Raw genomic sequence first — 15,774 nt, forward strand, 5'->3', positions numbered from 1 at the left:
GTTAGAGAAACAGCTGGGTTTTTAAGTTGTGGGCCCAATTTTTTTCACATAAGAAAGAATGCAGTACGTTTAGGAGACTAGGAGCTATTGGCAGCTTCTTATGGTCTGCTTCTCTTCCTCTTCCCTCCAATCTTTCCAGGACTGCTGGTGAATCTGTCCCTTATCCCTGTCATGGGAGGTCTTGCACTCTGCACTGCCACCGAAATCAGCTTCAATGTCCTGGGGTTCTCTGCAGCCTTGTCCACCAACATCATGGATTGGTGAGACCTAGGGCCATAGTGAGAGAGGGACAGAGAGACAGAGAGAGGGGAAGGAGGAAGGGAGGGAGGGACACAGAGAAAGAGACAAAGACAGCAGAAGAAGGGGGACAGAGAGAAAGGGGAGGGAGGAAAAGACAGAGAGAAAGACAGATGGGAGAGAAAGGAAGAGAAGAGAATATGAGAAGGAGGGAGAGAGAAAGGGGAGGGAGGAAAAGACAAGAGAGAAAGACAAAGATGGGAGAAAAAGGAGAAGAGAGAATATGAGAGGGAAGGAGAGAGACAGGAGAGGGAGGGAGGGACAGAGAGAAAGACAAAGACAGAGGAAGGGGGAGAGAATGAGAGGGAGAGAGAGAGAAAGGGGAGGGAGGAAAAGACAGAGAAAGACAAAGATGGGAGAGAAAGAAGGAGAGAGAATATGAGAGGGAGGGAGGGAGAGATAGAGAAGGAAACAGACAGGAAAGGGAGAAAGGGGAGGGAGGGAGAGACAAAAAGATGAAGACAGGAGAGGGAGGGAGAGGCAGAGAGACAGAGAGAAAGGGGAGGGAGAGACAGAGAGAAAGGGGAGGGAAGGAGGGAGAGAGGGAGAAAGAAATATTGAAAAAAATGAAAGATGAATTGAAAAATCTGTCTAGCTATATCATTGGTCCCAGTGGGGCTAGAGGTGAGAGAAAATTCTTAAGAGTATCCTTAACTGCACTGGATTTTCTCCCATAAGAATCACAGATAGTAGGTGATAAATCACTTTGATATTGCTTCATGGAATGTTAAACTGGGAGCTCTAAAACCAGATTCCCCTCCAACGAATACAGAAAATCCATTCATTTGCTTGTAAACTGCAGTATGGAGCTGTTTTCTGTTTATACTTAAAAAGTTAATTTCAAGTGAACAGTTCCGTTTTGGAATGCTGAAGTGGGCCCAGGCAGACTGTCTTGCAAAGCAGTGTGACCCAGAATGAGTCTTGGGTCTTCCCTCTGTCCCTCCTGGCTGGCCCCTTGGCTGCCCAGGCACCTCTCAGTCTCTAGCAGAGGAGATGCTATTCTGCACTGATTAAGCAGTTGGCCCCCAGGGAGCTCCCCGCAGTGATGCCCATCTCAGCACAGAGAGGCTTCATGGCCTAGGAGATGGAGACCTGACTTTGAAAACTGGACTCCAGTCTCCCATGACCTTTCCTGGCTCTGGGCTCCTCATTGCTTCAGGCAACTCTCTTGGTGATTAAATCACGACAAAGTGAAGATGTGCCTGGTGGAGGGGTATTGGGACAGTACAGAGCACGTTTTGATGCTGAATATGAAAGAGAAAGGAGCCTGGCAGATACAGGATGTAAGATGCTATGTTTTTTATGCCCGAGTTGTTTTGAATCATCTTACTCAAGACTGGGGGAAAATAGATTATTCATGTTAGCCTGTTGTTTGGGAAGGGCCTGTATTGTACACTTATCCATCATAAGGTATTTTTGTAGCCCACAGGAAAGTGGAGCTTATTCCTTAGAAACATTTCTGTCCTAGTTTATGGTGAAGTGGTTGCTTTAGGAATTTTAAAGAATGATTTCCAATTTTCACTTATTTCTAGTTTACCAATGAAATTTTTTTTTCCTTTCCTAGTTTGCAAAATGTGTTTTCCAAAAAGCTGCTCAGTGGAGATAAATACAGGTTTTCGTAAGTATTCAGAATGCATGGAGCCTCAGGTTTTCACTGTGGTCTCCCAGGAGTCCCATGACCCATTTGAGATGCTGGAGCTGCACTGATTACTCCCAAGTATTAAATACTTGTATGCAGTGAGTTGGTGGGTTTGGCCTATGGAAGTGTGAAAGCCCCTGCCAGTTACCCACAGGCATCCAGGAGCTCCCTTAACAGCCATAAAATATTTGACATGAGGATTCAACCACCCAGGAGCCACCCAGGTTCCTTGTGTGTCTCAGCTGTCCCTCATCATCATACCAGAAAAACATATTTTCAGTTGTCCAGGATGCTTTCTGGTGGGATTTTGCATTCTGAAAGCTTCCTCACCCATTATCTAAAGCTATGAATCATCATGAAACTCCTCTTCAGGGATGAGTCAGTCAAAAAGCATTTATTAAGTACCTGCCACGTGCCATGTACTGGGAATACAGCAGGCCCTGTCCTCAAAGGGTTCATGATGTAATGGGGAGGCAGAAAAATAATTGTGTACATACAAGATATGTTCAGGATAAAGGAGAGGTTATTTCAGGAAGGATTCAGTCAGAAAGCATTTATGGAGCACCTACTGTGTTCCAGGCATTGTGCTAAGTGCTGAGGATACAGAGAAAGGTGAAAGACAGTCCTTGCCCTCAGGGAGCTCACAGTCTAATGACAGAGTCAGCATAAGTACAAGATAGAGACAGAATAGCCTGGAGACAGTCTACAGAGGGGACACCGGAAGTAAGGGGTATTGGGAAAGGCCTCCAGCAGAAGGTGGACTTTTGAGCTGGGCAGAGATAAGGAGGGAGAGCATGCCAGGCTTGGGGCATAGCCAGGGGAAATACCCAGAGACTGGAGATGAATTGTCTCATGGAAGCAGCAACAAGGGGGCCAGTGTCACTGGACTGCAGAGTATGTGAGAAAGAGTGAGATGTCTAAGAGGTGGATGGGGAGCCTTAGGGTTTCTGTGCTCAGACTGACTATGCTTTTGAAGTGTGCATGTGGTTTTTTCTTTACATCCTTTATTACTATATTTTTTCTCTGCAGTGCACCAGAACTTCAGTTCTACACCAGTGCTGCTGCTGTGGTCATGCTCATCCCAGCTTGGATCTTCTTCATGGTGAGAGTGGCTTCATGCAAACCCATTGCTGTTGACTAGGAGGTTGATTTTCATAGAGTGGAGAGGCCCTGTGGTTCAGTGGGTAGACAGCTGTCCTCGGAAGCAGTCATAAAGCCCTAGGTTCAAAGTCCTGCCCTTGCTCCAGGCTGGCATGTGACCAGGAGCCTCCTGTGCTCGCAGCCCTGTACCACCATCAGCTGCCCAGAAGGCATTGACCGAGAGTGTTTCATTTTCTCAGCGTTCACCATACAAAGGACATCCTGGCTCTGGGCCTTAATCCTTCTCTCCTTTCCCTCTTGCCTTTGTTTATCAGCTGTTTCAAAGTTTAGTCCTCCTTCAGGCCTGAGAGCCTCTGCTATGTGGGATGTGTCCACGTTTTGCATTTCTCAGAACATGTGAGGCAAGCATTCTTAACCTGGGCGCATGAATTTTTCTCTAATGTTTTGATAGCTGCATTTCAGTATAATTGATTTCCTTTGTAATCATATGTATTTTATGCATTTAATAACATTATTCTGAGAAAGGGTCCATACTTTTACATGACTGACTGCCAGAGGGGTGCAGGGCACAAAATAAGTTTTTTCATTTGGTTAACTCCTTTTTCAGAGCTCAGTCAGACTAATATATATTCTCTTCTCCAACCCTCTCTCCCACCAACTTAGGAAAAATAAGCTAACTTCATACAAAGTTAGAAAGATAATAACACAGTTCCTTGACCACATTAGGCCCTTGATCAATGTTTATTGGATGGGAAAGGGGAAGGAAATTAGCATTTATATAACACCTTACTATGTGCCAGACAGTGTGATAAGTACCATTTTTTTGTTGTTTTTTTGACATGTACTATTTTTAATAGAAATTATTTCATTTGATAACTTGATTAACTTTAATATGATTAGAAGTTTCATATTGTGGGGCGGCCAGGTAGCACAGCAAGTAAGAGTACCGGCTCCAGTGTCGGGATGACCTGGGGATCGAATCCAGGCTCAGACACTTAGCACCACACCCAGAAACACCTGGCCGTGTAACCTTGAGCAAGTTACTTAACCCCAATTGCTTTAAAAAAAAAAATAAGTTTCATATTGTTAAGGACTTTGGCCCCAAACTTTCTTTTTGATGTCCTTTCTTCCCTTCCCCCTCCCAAAAGAAGCCAGATTTCCATATTATCAGGCTTTCTAATCTAGAGATTAATTATACTCAGAGTATGAAGCAGCTGCATTTATTTTATTTTATTTTTTTGCTTCTGACTCACACAGGATATGCCAGTGATTGGCAAGAGTGGAAAAAGTTTCCATTACAACCAAGATGTCATCTTGCTGCTGCTCATGGACGGTGTCTTATTCCATCTTCAGAGTGTCACAGCCTATGCCCTGATGGGCAAGATCTCCCCTGTCACTTTCAGGTAAGCAAGAGAGAGTAGTGGGAGTGAGGGGGAGTCATCTTGAAACGATCCAAAGCATCAGTCACCAGGGATTCCTGTACCTAGTCTGTTAGATGCTGTTCTGTTCAAAGGGTGTTGGATGCTTGAAATGAGAGTGTCAATCACTAGGTGCTCCTCTACAATGACAGTTGAATGCTTGAGATGAATGAAAGTGTAAATCACCAGGTGTTCCTGTTTGATGGATGTTGATTGGTCAGGCATTCCAAAATTGTAACATTGCATCTCAATTACTGTGATTATTATAATGACCCCATTGTGAGCCCTAAGTGCCATTTTTAGTACAGCTTTTCAAGGTTGTAGAATGGGTCTCTATAGAAATCTTTTAAGATTTTTAAGATGAGAAAATAATTTGTTTGGAATAGTTTCAGTTTGATCCTACTTTGGAGACTTAGAGGTGGACTAGATGTCATTTTTATAGTCTGCCTTGTTTCAGAAGTTGGCAGTTTTTAAAAAATAATTTTTATTGCTCTCTTTTTTTATATATCAACAAAATGTCTCCCAGTATCCCTCTCTGACCTCTTTGCCAAGAGCCATCCCATATAAAAAAATATTTTTTTAAGAAAAAAAATTGAGGGGCAGCCAGGTAGCATAGCGAGTGAGAGCACTGGCTCCAGTGTTGAGAAGACCTGGAGATCGAATCCCGGGCTCAGACACTTAGCACCCACCCAGAAACACCTGGCTGTGTAAGCTTGAGCAAGTTACTTAACCCCAATTGCTTAGGGGCGGTCAGGTGGCTCAGTGAGTAAGAGCACCGGCTCCAGTGTCGGGATAACCTGGATCAAATCCGGGCTCAGATACTCAGCACCACACCCAGAAATAACTGGCTGTGTAACGTTGAGCAAGTTACTTAACCCCAATTGCTTTAAAAAAAAAGAATTGAGCAAAATTGATCAGTGCATTGAAAAAAGTTTGAAAATACATTCAGTCTGCCACTCTGGAGAGGGGTGGGCATGTAGAAGTAAATAATTTTAATGTAATTACAGTAGGATGTATCAAAAAAAGATATGGGGTATATCAGATAGAGTGCTGGACTTGGAGTCAATAAGACCTGAATTTGAATTGTGACTCAGACAATTACTATCTGTGTGACCCTGCTCAGCATCTCTGCTTTCATGTAAATGTGTCTTTAATGAAGTCTGAGATACAAAAATTTTCAAAAGATACATAAGAGGATAATCACTTTATTATAAAAAGGTTATTTTGCTTTACAATGGTATGCCGTGAATAATTTCTTCATATGTTTTATGATAGAAGTGACTAACTAATAAATACAGTCCTCTCCCTCAAGAAACTTAGGGCTAGCCTTAGAGTAAGGGTGACTGGGGTTCAAATCCTGGCTCAGACTCTTTTTCAAAAAAATTTAGTGGTTTATTTAATTAGCCAAAATCTACCTTCTCACTGGTATCCAACCCTTTCCTTGCTCCCAATTGCGACTGAGAACACAAGAAACATAAAATCCATTACAAACATATATAGTCAACCAAAACAAACTTCTGCATTGACCATGTCCAAAAAAATCTCTTTTTCACATCCTACATTCTGAGTACTTCATCTATCAGGAGTTGAGGGGAATGTTTTATCATTAATCCTCTGGAATCGTGATGGGTCATTTTGCTGATAAAGAGTTCAGCATGATAGTATTGCATCACATTTATATACTATAACATGTTTAGCCATTCCCTGATTGATGGGCACCCCCTCAGTTTCCATTCTTTGCCACTTCAAAGAGCTATGTATATTTTTATAGTTTGTTCTGCTTAGAGCTCGTCCCTCCCTTGATCTGCCCTGGCTCTGAGTCCTCCTTTCCTTTTCCCCTTTCTTTCCTGTTTCCTTGAGTGAAATCTATTTCTGTACCCACTTTTGCATGTGTGTGTATGTGTGTATTTTTCTTTTGTTCGACCAGTTCATATGTGAGGTTCAAAAACTGTCAGCCACTCCCCCTCACCTCCTTCTCCTTGTTTGTATAGATATGAATTTGTGCATCTGGATTATGTGAGGTAATTTCCCCTCATCTTCCTTTCTCTTCCCCCACCCTGGTGCATTCTTCTTCCCCTCCCTCATCAAGACATAACAGAACCACCCGCATGCCTTGTCTAACTGGTCTCCTCTGTGGACCCTGGTGGTGCTGTTGCCTCAGACTCTTACTGTGTGACCCATTGCCCCTGAGAACCTCCGGGAACCTTGATTTTCTCACGTACCATGAAGGTATTCAATTTAAAGGCTGCTAAGGTTCCTTCCAGCTCTAAATCTGTAATACTGTGCCCCTGTGATACTGACTTTGAAATATATTAATGGGTTTGTAAAAGAGTGTGTGTGTGTGCACGCATGTGCGTGTGTGCATAAGTGTATGTGCACGTGTGTGTGCATGTCTGTGTGTTGGGGGATGCGGAAAGTGTTTTCAGTTAAAGATGCTTTTAGAGATTCAAGAGCCCTTTTTTATTTAAAAAATAGGTTTTATTTCATTTTTAGATCTGCATTCTCTCCTTCTTACCTGCCCTGCCCACCCCCTACCCCCTAATACACACATATTGTGAAAAGCTTTTTGGTTTTAAATGATTGTGAGTGGCTGGTTTCAAGGATGCTTAATAAGAACGTGTAAAAGCTGGACATGTGGCTCTTTAAAACGGCTTGTTCCCCCAGGATTTGGGGAGCTCCAGGTAACCAACTGCCTTTTCTACCATTGCTCCAGGGGTCCCATGGGGGATGGAGTTCACTTACTGGGCCATGGCCATCTGTGCCTATTACGTAACCCTCCTAGAGATGACAGGTAACCTGGCCCTGGTGACACCATTATTGCTTTTCCTTCTAGTGTAGCCAGCACGGTCAAGCACGCACTGTCTGTCTGGCTGAGTATTATTGTGTTTGGGAACAAGATCACCAGCCTGTCAGCTATCGGGACAGTTCTGGTGACCGTCGGTGTGCTGCTCTATAACAAGGCCAAGCAGCATCAACAGGAGGCCATGCAGAGCTTCGCCATGACTGCCAGTCCAAACGCCCCTGAGGACACAGAACCTCTGATTGGCAAGGACTCGAAGCCGTACAATTGACCCTGTTCTGCCGCTACTCCTGCCAACACACCACAGCATCTCTGGGGAGCTGCTCCTTTCCTCACTGCTGACACCTTGATCATTCCTTTAGTTGAGCAGCTGGGGACTGGGGGTCAGGGGGTGGCCAAGGCAGCCATAAAGGGAAGAAGCCACACCCTCTGCTGCTTCGAGAGGTGGCACCAGCATTAGCAAAAGGCGTTTTCCTCTCCTGTTGGGAGAACCGAGACAGGACAGACCCAGAACAAGAGACCCCCAAGCGTCAGCACCCTGGAGAGGGGCAGCTTCCACTCAATACTGTCACCAAAATAATGTGAAGAAATAAACAATGACCTGCCACTGTCTTTGGACTTAATTGTTGGGGGATGGAATGGGGTGCCATGCAGAGAACCAGCACCATTGCCATGCTCCTGTGGAGTGGGCATCTGTGCTAGGGCCAGGGGCGGCCCAAGACTTCCTGTGGATGATGATTGGAAACCATGAAACTGGAGCTCGAGATCCAGCTGCCAAGATGAATGTTCCCTGTGTCTACTGCGCATGGAAATCACTGAACCTCCCCATCGCTAAAAAACAGAGAATCCAAGAGAGGTTTGGGTCCTCTGATTCCTACATGTCCTTAAATGAAAAAGAAACCAAGATTGATGAATCTTGGAGCGATCACCCCTGGGGGGTTTCATGACATTTCTTTTTCCTTCAGAATCTGTGATAAGCCATCAGCCCAAAAGGACGCCACTGGGGCTGCTGATTGGCCAGAAATGGCAAAGCTGGTTGTTCCAGGGACCAGAGGTTTACTGAGGTAACAGTGGTTCTCTGTGGAACACTAGGCACATGTTGACACCTACCTTACCCACCCTTTTCCCACTGGCCCCTAAAGGAGGAAGATTGTGGACCAGGACCCAGAGTGGGGTCCCTGCTGTCAGTACCTCCATGTTTTTCCATTTTTAAGAAAATCTCACAACCTGCCTATTAAAAAGCCAACCAGTCAACCAGTGATCTATGTCAAAGCACGAAATGTTTAGAAAAAGGGGTCGTTTCACAGATTTGCTTTAAATTATGGAGTGCAATAAGTCCCCCCCTGACCCTGCACCCCAAGTTCTTTAGAGAACAGTGCTGTCCCCTTGTGCTGAAGGGGTTTCCCTTCATGTCTAGTTGGCCAGCCACAACACACCCATATACTAATGCCAGTGGCCCCTGCCTCTGGATAGTGTGGGTAAAGAGTAGAATGTTAACTGATGGTTATTTCCCAGCACTGGCTGATTTAAAACAAAATGTCTCATACGTTGTAATTGTTTGCGGTCTTCTTTTAAAAATGGGTGTGCTTTTTTGTTTTTAAGTTTAGTTTAATATGTCTCTAATGCTGGGTGGTTTTCTTATCATTGGTGGGGTTAGAGCTCCCACTTCCCCTCCCCCTCACCTTTGCCACTCATTGTCTTTATGAAGATTTTAATTTTCTTTTTCTACATGAGTTGATGAGTAGAGGAAGAAAGCTGGTAAAAGGTGTTAGTGTTTACATTTTTGGTTAAAATAAACTGTGTAAAATGATACTGTAGAAAAAAACAACAGATAAACAGGCGTTAGAGCAGATTTCAGGGAATAAAAAATTGTGCTTTGTAGGTAAAGCTACAATCTTAACTAACAGCTTGTCTTACCCCTGTGGCTCCGAGTGGCCTAAGAAAGGACCCTAACTTCTCTTGAGATTTCCTTTCTGTTTATGAGGTGGCTCCATTTTAGAACATCTTGTCTCAAAAATGCAGTCTGCATCATGAAGCAGAAATTTCAGACGTTGGTTCAGTATTCCACTGCCTCCCCTGATGGTGCCTTTCCCAGTGTCTTTTGACAGATCCCTGGAGCTGTTTGTAAGTTGAATTGTCATAGACAGATGGAGTTACTTTGAACTGGGGTGCTGGGGAGAGAATGGACCTGTTTCCCACAACCTGACCTTAGTAGAGCTTGGGGAGGAAGGGGTACATTGGATGGGGAGGTGGGAGTGGCAGAAATTTTGGCAATGTATTATTGTAGCTCTTTTAAAAAAATATTCTTCAGATTGAAGTTTTGGGTTTTGATGATGGTCTACACTGGCATTCTGTCTCCATTTTTAACCTGGGGAATGAATGGGGAAAACAGTTTCCTATAATGTGAGTTTTCTGGCTTTTCATACTGTCTTTGTAGCCCTGATGGTTCTTAGAATCAGCTGACTGACAGTGTTTTTTGTTTTTTCTGTGAATAATAAGAGATAAGCCACTTGGGGTCATATATGTTCTACTGTTCCCCACCCCCTATCTCATTTCCTCTTCCTCCTGCCCAGCTTGGCCTCCCATAATTATCTCATTAGCTTTCTGCTTGGCTTCTCACCTGGAAAAATGTAAAATGCTTTGAGTAACTACTCCTGGAGATCAAATCTCTCTGAAACAGAGCAATAATTAAGTCTTGTTAAGTTCTGCTTGTTTGGAGAGGCTTGCCAGAAGCAGGCAAGCAAACAGCAAGCCTGTTAGCTTGTAGAGACCTCTTCAGTAAGTTCAACTAATGTGGTCATTCCAGATTTGTTTACTCAGACTTGGAAGAGTTTTTGTCTTCAGTGACATTCCCTTGAAATCACTTTTCCTTCTCCCTAAAGGAGAGGGCAAAATTGAAGAAAATTCACTTCTCATTGCTGTGTTGGGGGGTGTGAAGACCAGCTTCAGATGATGTCAACAACCCACTGCATCTGCTGCCTTCCCTGGATCTCCACCCTGCATCCTCACCAGCTTCCCCTCCTCTGCCTCTAGGAAATAAAACTCAGCAGGAGAGGGCTTAGAACTTTGGGGGCTGGTTGCCCAGTTGCAGAGTGTTGACATTTGCAAGATTTGCCACTTGTCAAGAATGACAGATCCTCTGGAATCTGGTCAGCAGATCTTATGCAGGCTTCCCAAGACCTGTGTTTCCTCAGAGAGTCAATGAGCCGGCAGCTTCTGAAGCTGCCTGTGTTCCAGGTTTAAGAAAAAAGAAAAAGAAAATACACAGCTTTCTTGTAGTATTCAGACCTTCTTGACTTCAGGAACTTACCCTCTCAAAACCCCTCACAAAAACAACTCAAAACACAGATTAATAATATGAATTCATTGCTGAATCAGTAGATGAGGCAACAACATATTACACAGTTATTTCTGGAAATCTTTGCCTATCTTGTGATATGGAAGACTTCAGATTTCCTATATTCAGCCACCAGATCCGGGACCTTACTCTGGATTGACTGTCCTCATTCCATGTTGAGTTACCCAGATGCCATATGTGGGCGTTCTGGGGTCCCTTTACATCCAGGGAATGTAAATGTACAGAAACGGTCTATTTTTGTTAACTTTGGCTAAGGCATTTTAGTAACAATAACCCATTCTACTCGGGCTGTCCATAAGAACAAATATATGTTTTGTTGGCATTTCATGCTGTTAACCTGGCACTGGTTTTCCACCTAAATTTCATGTTCGTTATTTGTGCCATTTGTAAAAAAAAAAAAACTTGAACCAATTCCTTTGGATTTGGCCCATTTCCTTGGCTGGGATAGAGATGTAGTGTGACCAGAGTAGGGATTGGGTCTTGGCCCCAAGGACACATAGGAAGGCCAACCTTCAAGCCTTTCTTCTGACCCAAGCAAGTCATTAATGTCTTTTGATCCCAGGCAATTCTCCATGACCCATGAGTTACAGAGGGGTTGCCAGTCTATGTGGTTGGAGGATGTTTCCGAACCAGAAGCTTTCTCACTGGAGAAAATGTAGAATTTTATTCACAGTTCCATATTTGTGTGGGGCAGTGGGGGCACAGCATTAGGCAACATGGCTGATGGCCAGTTGTTGAAATGTCTTAATTCTCCAGTTCAATCCTACAAGCATTTATAATCCACCTACTAAATGTAAGGCACTTAGGGGTACAGCTCAGGTACAATATATGAAAGGAAATGTGCTGTAGTAAACAGAGGGCCAGCATTGGAATCAGGGAGACCCAGGTTTAAATCCTGTCTCCAACACTGGCTGTGTGACCCTAAATTTCTTGGTGCTTACAGATGACTCTTGAGAGTACAAGTTTACAAATGGGTAGGCTATCTGCGTTGGTAAAAGGAACTTCCACACCAAGAGTTCCCTACCTGATGAATCTCTGTGCCTCTCCCACCCCAATTATAAAGCAAAGAAACAAGCAGAAAAACTCAATGGGTGTGGAGTTCTAGAAAGTTTACCAGAGTCTGTGAAGGCATTAACATTCTTATGGCATATAAATTCCAGTGAATGTATCTATGGCCTTCTCAATGTGGATATTCACTGCAATAATTTAGACTACTTATCCACACACAGCTTTCCATACTTTCCAGTTTCCATGACCCCACGTAAAGTTTTAGACACAGGGGAGCAGCCCGGTATGCTAGAGACCTTCCTTGAAGTTGATTTGATGTTACTGCAACATCCTTCGCTCTCACCATAAGACTGGCCCATCTCTTTCCCTTTTTTTTTCCTCCAGTGCACTCAGTTGGCATAGAAAGTTTTTATTTAAAATCTAGTGATCATTTTATTCATGATTTCCTATGAACTGTACTTCTACATGTCTAGAGTGTTGGGGACACTCATATAAGTGTCTTTTTGATTTTAAAGATACCTCAACATGGTGGTCAGAATTCATGTAAAGAATGTATCAGAGAAAGTTGTCTTTTACACCCCTTCTTTCCCCAACCCCCATCACTTTGAAAAGATATTTCATGCCATTGGGTTCTCTGTTTTACACCTACATTTTGGTATGAGTTGTCTGTCCCACAGAAAAATGTTTGGGTCAGTTGTACCATTAAAGGAAGTATCATGTGGCTTTTGCATTTGGCAAGTGATGCTGTGATTCAAGGCCAGAAAGTATTTCCTTTGTTTCCTCAGGTTGGGTATGGTCATGGACCAGAGAGAATTTCTTTTTTGCTTTAAGCCAACCCAGAACTAAGGGGTTGATGTTTTCGCAGCCAATCTGCCCATTTCCAGGCGCTGGGCCCTTCCTTCTCTTATTTTATCAAGTTAGTTGCACCTCTGAACTCCGGCCTTCAAGAGGTGTCTTGGTTTTGTTTATCTTTTTTGTTTTTCCCTTTGCCAGTGAAGGGGCAGTGAACTGAGTGGCTCAAAGGTCTTGATACCATTTGTCATGGCAGGTGCACCACTGTGCCTTTGGAGCACTGGAGAATGGTGAGATGGGTCTTGGGTACTTTGCCCAGATACCTCAATTTCATCTGGAAAATTAAAAACGAAACAAAAAAACAACATCAACCCCTGGCTATGTCTTCCAAAACATCTTTTTTTTTTTTCTGATTTAATTTGGGGCACCACAGCCCAGCTTTGCTCTGTTACTTTCAAGATCTTAACCCTCTTAAACAAATGCTGGGGAGCGGAGCCACCATTTAGACATGAGATTAAAAGGTCAACGAGAAAGCCAGTACTCTTTGCCAGGGGCACAGAGAGAAAAGGTTAGATGTTAAACCCTGTACAGGAAGTGAGCCATAGTTTGTGGGTTTGACAATGGGTGTTTACATTGCACTTTTAATCACCAGTTTCCATCCTGGATGGTGTGTGGAGAGCTCTCACATTCCACAGACACCATAAACTAGGGTTGCTTGACTCAGCAAAGCCACCGACAAACAGCGCACTCAGAATAGGCATCCTTACCTGAATGGGGGCCAGCCAAGAAACAACTGGTTTGGTTTGTTCATTTAATCCTGGGGCAGCCCACACATATCCCATCCTGGCTATGTTTGCTAAACCAATACATTTTGGTTTTGTCTTACTGGAGTTGTGAGTCTTAAGCAAATTAAAACCTTTGCACTTGAGGGATGGTCTGTGGCTTCAGCTCAAATCCTAAGTGCTGCCTCATGCTTGACTCTTCAAATTGTTATCTGTGAGAGTCAAGCTATGTGCAAGTATTCTGCCTGCTTGGGTAATAAGGACTAGAGGGGAAGGCGGGCCAGAGGAAAGGGAAGAGAATACTTAAAAATTTGCCTTAAGCAACTGATTCTAAAGCTTCCTAGAAACCAGGGAAACCACATCACTAAACATCCACACCACCATGGAACAGGAGAATCAATCCTATCTGAGCTGTCCCAATGCCAACAAGGGAGTTCTGAGTTCCAGACTTCACACACACACACACACACACACACACACACACACGTTATCTGAGTGTCCCTGTGTACAAATGGGAATTATTTTAAAAATAAACTAGTGAGTTTTCCATTTTGAGAAACTTGAAAATAGCAACAGTAATTGCTTCTTCTACACCGGAGCCAAACTGTGTTTGTTAAACCAAACCAGACGTGTAGGACGAACACACTATACCAGACGTTTGTAGGCATTTTGTGCATTTTGTACATCGCCTCTTACAGTATTTCTGTAACTAAGTTCATTGCTTTCTATAAGATGTTTTTCATCCATGATTTGGTTTGTCACTTGAATTCTTTTGTGTGGTAATAGGTTGATAACTTGTAATAAATCCTGTGGATTCCTCTTGGCTATTCCTTTGTTATGAGTCAAGCAGACGGGTTAGTTTCTTTCCATGAGCATTGTTCTGGAAAAGTCAAATAAAATCAATATTTGTGCTTCTAGATTTGGTCTTCGATTTTGTATTTCACTTGGGGGTCTTCTCTACTAAAATTATCTGAGTTGGTTTTTTGGTGATTTTCCAGTTCCCAATGTGAAAAGGTCTGAAAGAATTTAGATTATACTCTGATAGTCTGTGTAGATAAACATCTTTCCAGATGGGGAAGAAAGACTTTATAAGCAGACCAAAAAGAAAGGTGCTAAGTTTTTTCCATGAATAATCTCTTTGTCAGCCAATCCATCAACCTCCCCCAGTTTGGTGCAGTTAGGTATGACTTTGTTGTGGATTCAAGCTTCCAGGGAACATGCCCGCTCCTTTGGTTTAGATCTTCAAGTGATGAACCAAGAGAGTGGGGCAGGAGCCACAGCTGTCCCTTAGCAGCCTTCATCTAAATTAAAGAGTTTCTGTCCACTTAGGCACCCATCGATTGGTCTGTCCTCTGCCCTGGTTACAGCACCTCTGGAGTATTATTATTCAATTCTGGGCACCTTGTTTTCAGGTGGGCTTTGACTAGCAGATCCATGTCCAAAGGAGGGTTGCCAAGATGGCAAGAGGGGACTGGAGGCCTTGAAAGAACTGAAGATGTGAATGAAGGAGGGTGTGATCATTATTTTTGAATATTTCAAAGGGGGTCTTGGGGAAGAGGGATTAGCCATGTTATTTACCCTAGACTAGAAACAATGAATGGAAATTTAAAGGGAGGCAGATTTCAGCTTGTTTAATGTTTTGTTTTGTTTTTTAATTTGTTTTTTGTAGGGAAGGAATTTTTCTTTTTGGAGGGTAATTGGGGTTAAGTGATTTGTCCAAGGCCACACAGCTAGTTTTTGTGTTGTGTATCGAGGCCTTATTTGAACTCAGGTCCTCCTGAGGACTCTATTCACTGCACCACCTCGCTGCCCCAAAGCTTGTTTAATGTTAAATCTTTTCTTTTTAAGGGTGAGAGTTGTCCAAAAGTGGAGTGAGTTGTCCTTTCCTGAAGGACTTAAGGCAGTAACTGGACAGCTTTTTTGCATAGCCATGTCAAACTCAGCTGGAAATGGGCCCTGATACAGTACATAGGGATCCCTGCAGGCCACATGGAGACTTAGAAAACCACATATTGACCATGCCCTCTTATACTTTTATTTATTTTGTTCATTCCCTCCCCCTTACATTTTAATCTGGTTTGGCAGCCCCTCAGACCTAGGCCACGTGCTTGACACCTCTGGTCTATTGCTGGGATCAGATCTTAAATTCTCTCCAAACTGATTCTCTGATTCTTTAGCCATGAATTTCCTGTCCTTTTATTAACCAAAACCAGGCCTTGAAATACTAACGTAGAAGGAAAATAGTTGATTGGCTAATACTTCTGTTATATTTATTATGTTGTTTATATATGTGTGTGTGTATCTATAGCCGTGTATTTCTCTTAGCCTTTCCCTGGCTTTCTTTAAGTCCTAACTAAAGTCCTCCCCAGCCCCTCTCCATTCCAGTGCCTTCCCGGTAATTATTTATTTCCTATTTGTGCATATGTGCCTGTTGTCTCCCCCATTCGGTTGTAAGGTCCCCGAGGGCCAGGGGCTGTCTTGTGCATCTCATTGTCTCCCCTGCACTTCGCCCCGTGCCTGGTACTTAGAAGGCCCTTAATAAAAGTTTATTGCTTGATTAATTGCTGTAGCAGGGCAGC

At 43.3% G+C, this 15,774-nt stretch overlaps 1 protein-coding gene across 7 annotated transcripts in view; it reads left to right on the forward strand.

Annotated features, from left to right (window-relative positions):
• Window positions 1–14,112, forward strand: part of SLC35E2B (solute carrier family 35 member E2B) — a 32,255-nt gene extending 18,143 nt beyond the window's left edge. For 2 of the 7 annotated variants that reach the window (XM_069078723.1, XM_069078724.1), the window contains exons 5-10: window positions 140–260; window positions 1,862–1,915; window positions 2,966–3,038; window positions 4,295–4,440; window positions 6,447–6,476; window positions 7,289–14,112. In XM_069078723.1, the coding sequence (XP_068934824.1) occupies window positions 140–260; window positions 1,862–1,915; window positions 2,966–3,038; window positions 4,295–4,440; window positions 6,447–6,476; window positions 7,289–7,526 (662 nt within the window). In that variant the 3' untranslated portion in view covers window positions 7,527–14,112. The remainder of the gene's footprint in view (window positions 1–139; window positions 261–1,861; window positions 1,916–2,965; window positions 3,039–4,294; window positions 4,441–6,446; window positions 6,477–7,288) is intronic. The other 5 variants (XM_069078725.1, XM_069078728.1, XM_069078727.1 and 2 more) reach the window with 5 other exon arrangements.
• The last annotated feature ends 1,662 nt before the right edge of the window (window positions 14,113–15,774 follow it).

Source organism: Petaurus breviceps, unplaced genomic scaffold (assembly GCF_028583685.1).
Source record: "Petaurus breviceps papuanus isolate PSGF00001 unplaced genomic scaffold, PetGlider_PUasm1.0 91041, whole genome shotgun sequence".
Classification (NCBI taxonomy): domain Eukaryota; kingdom Metazoa; phylum Chordata; class Mammalia; order Diprotodontia; family Petauridae; genus Petaurus; species Petaurus breviceps.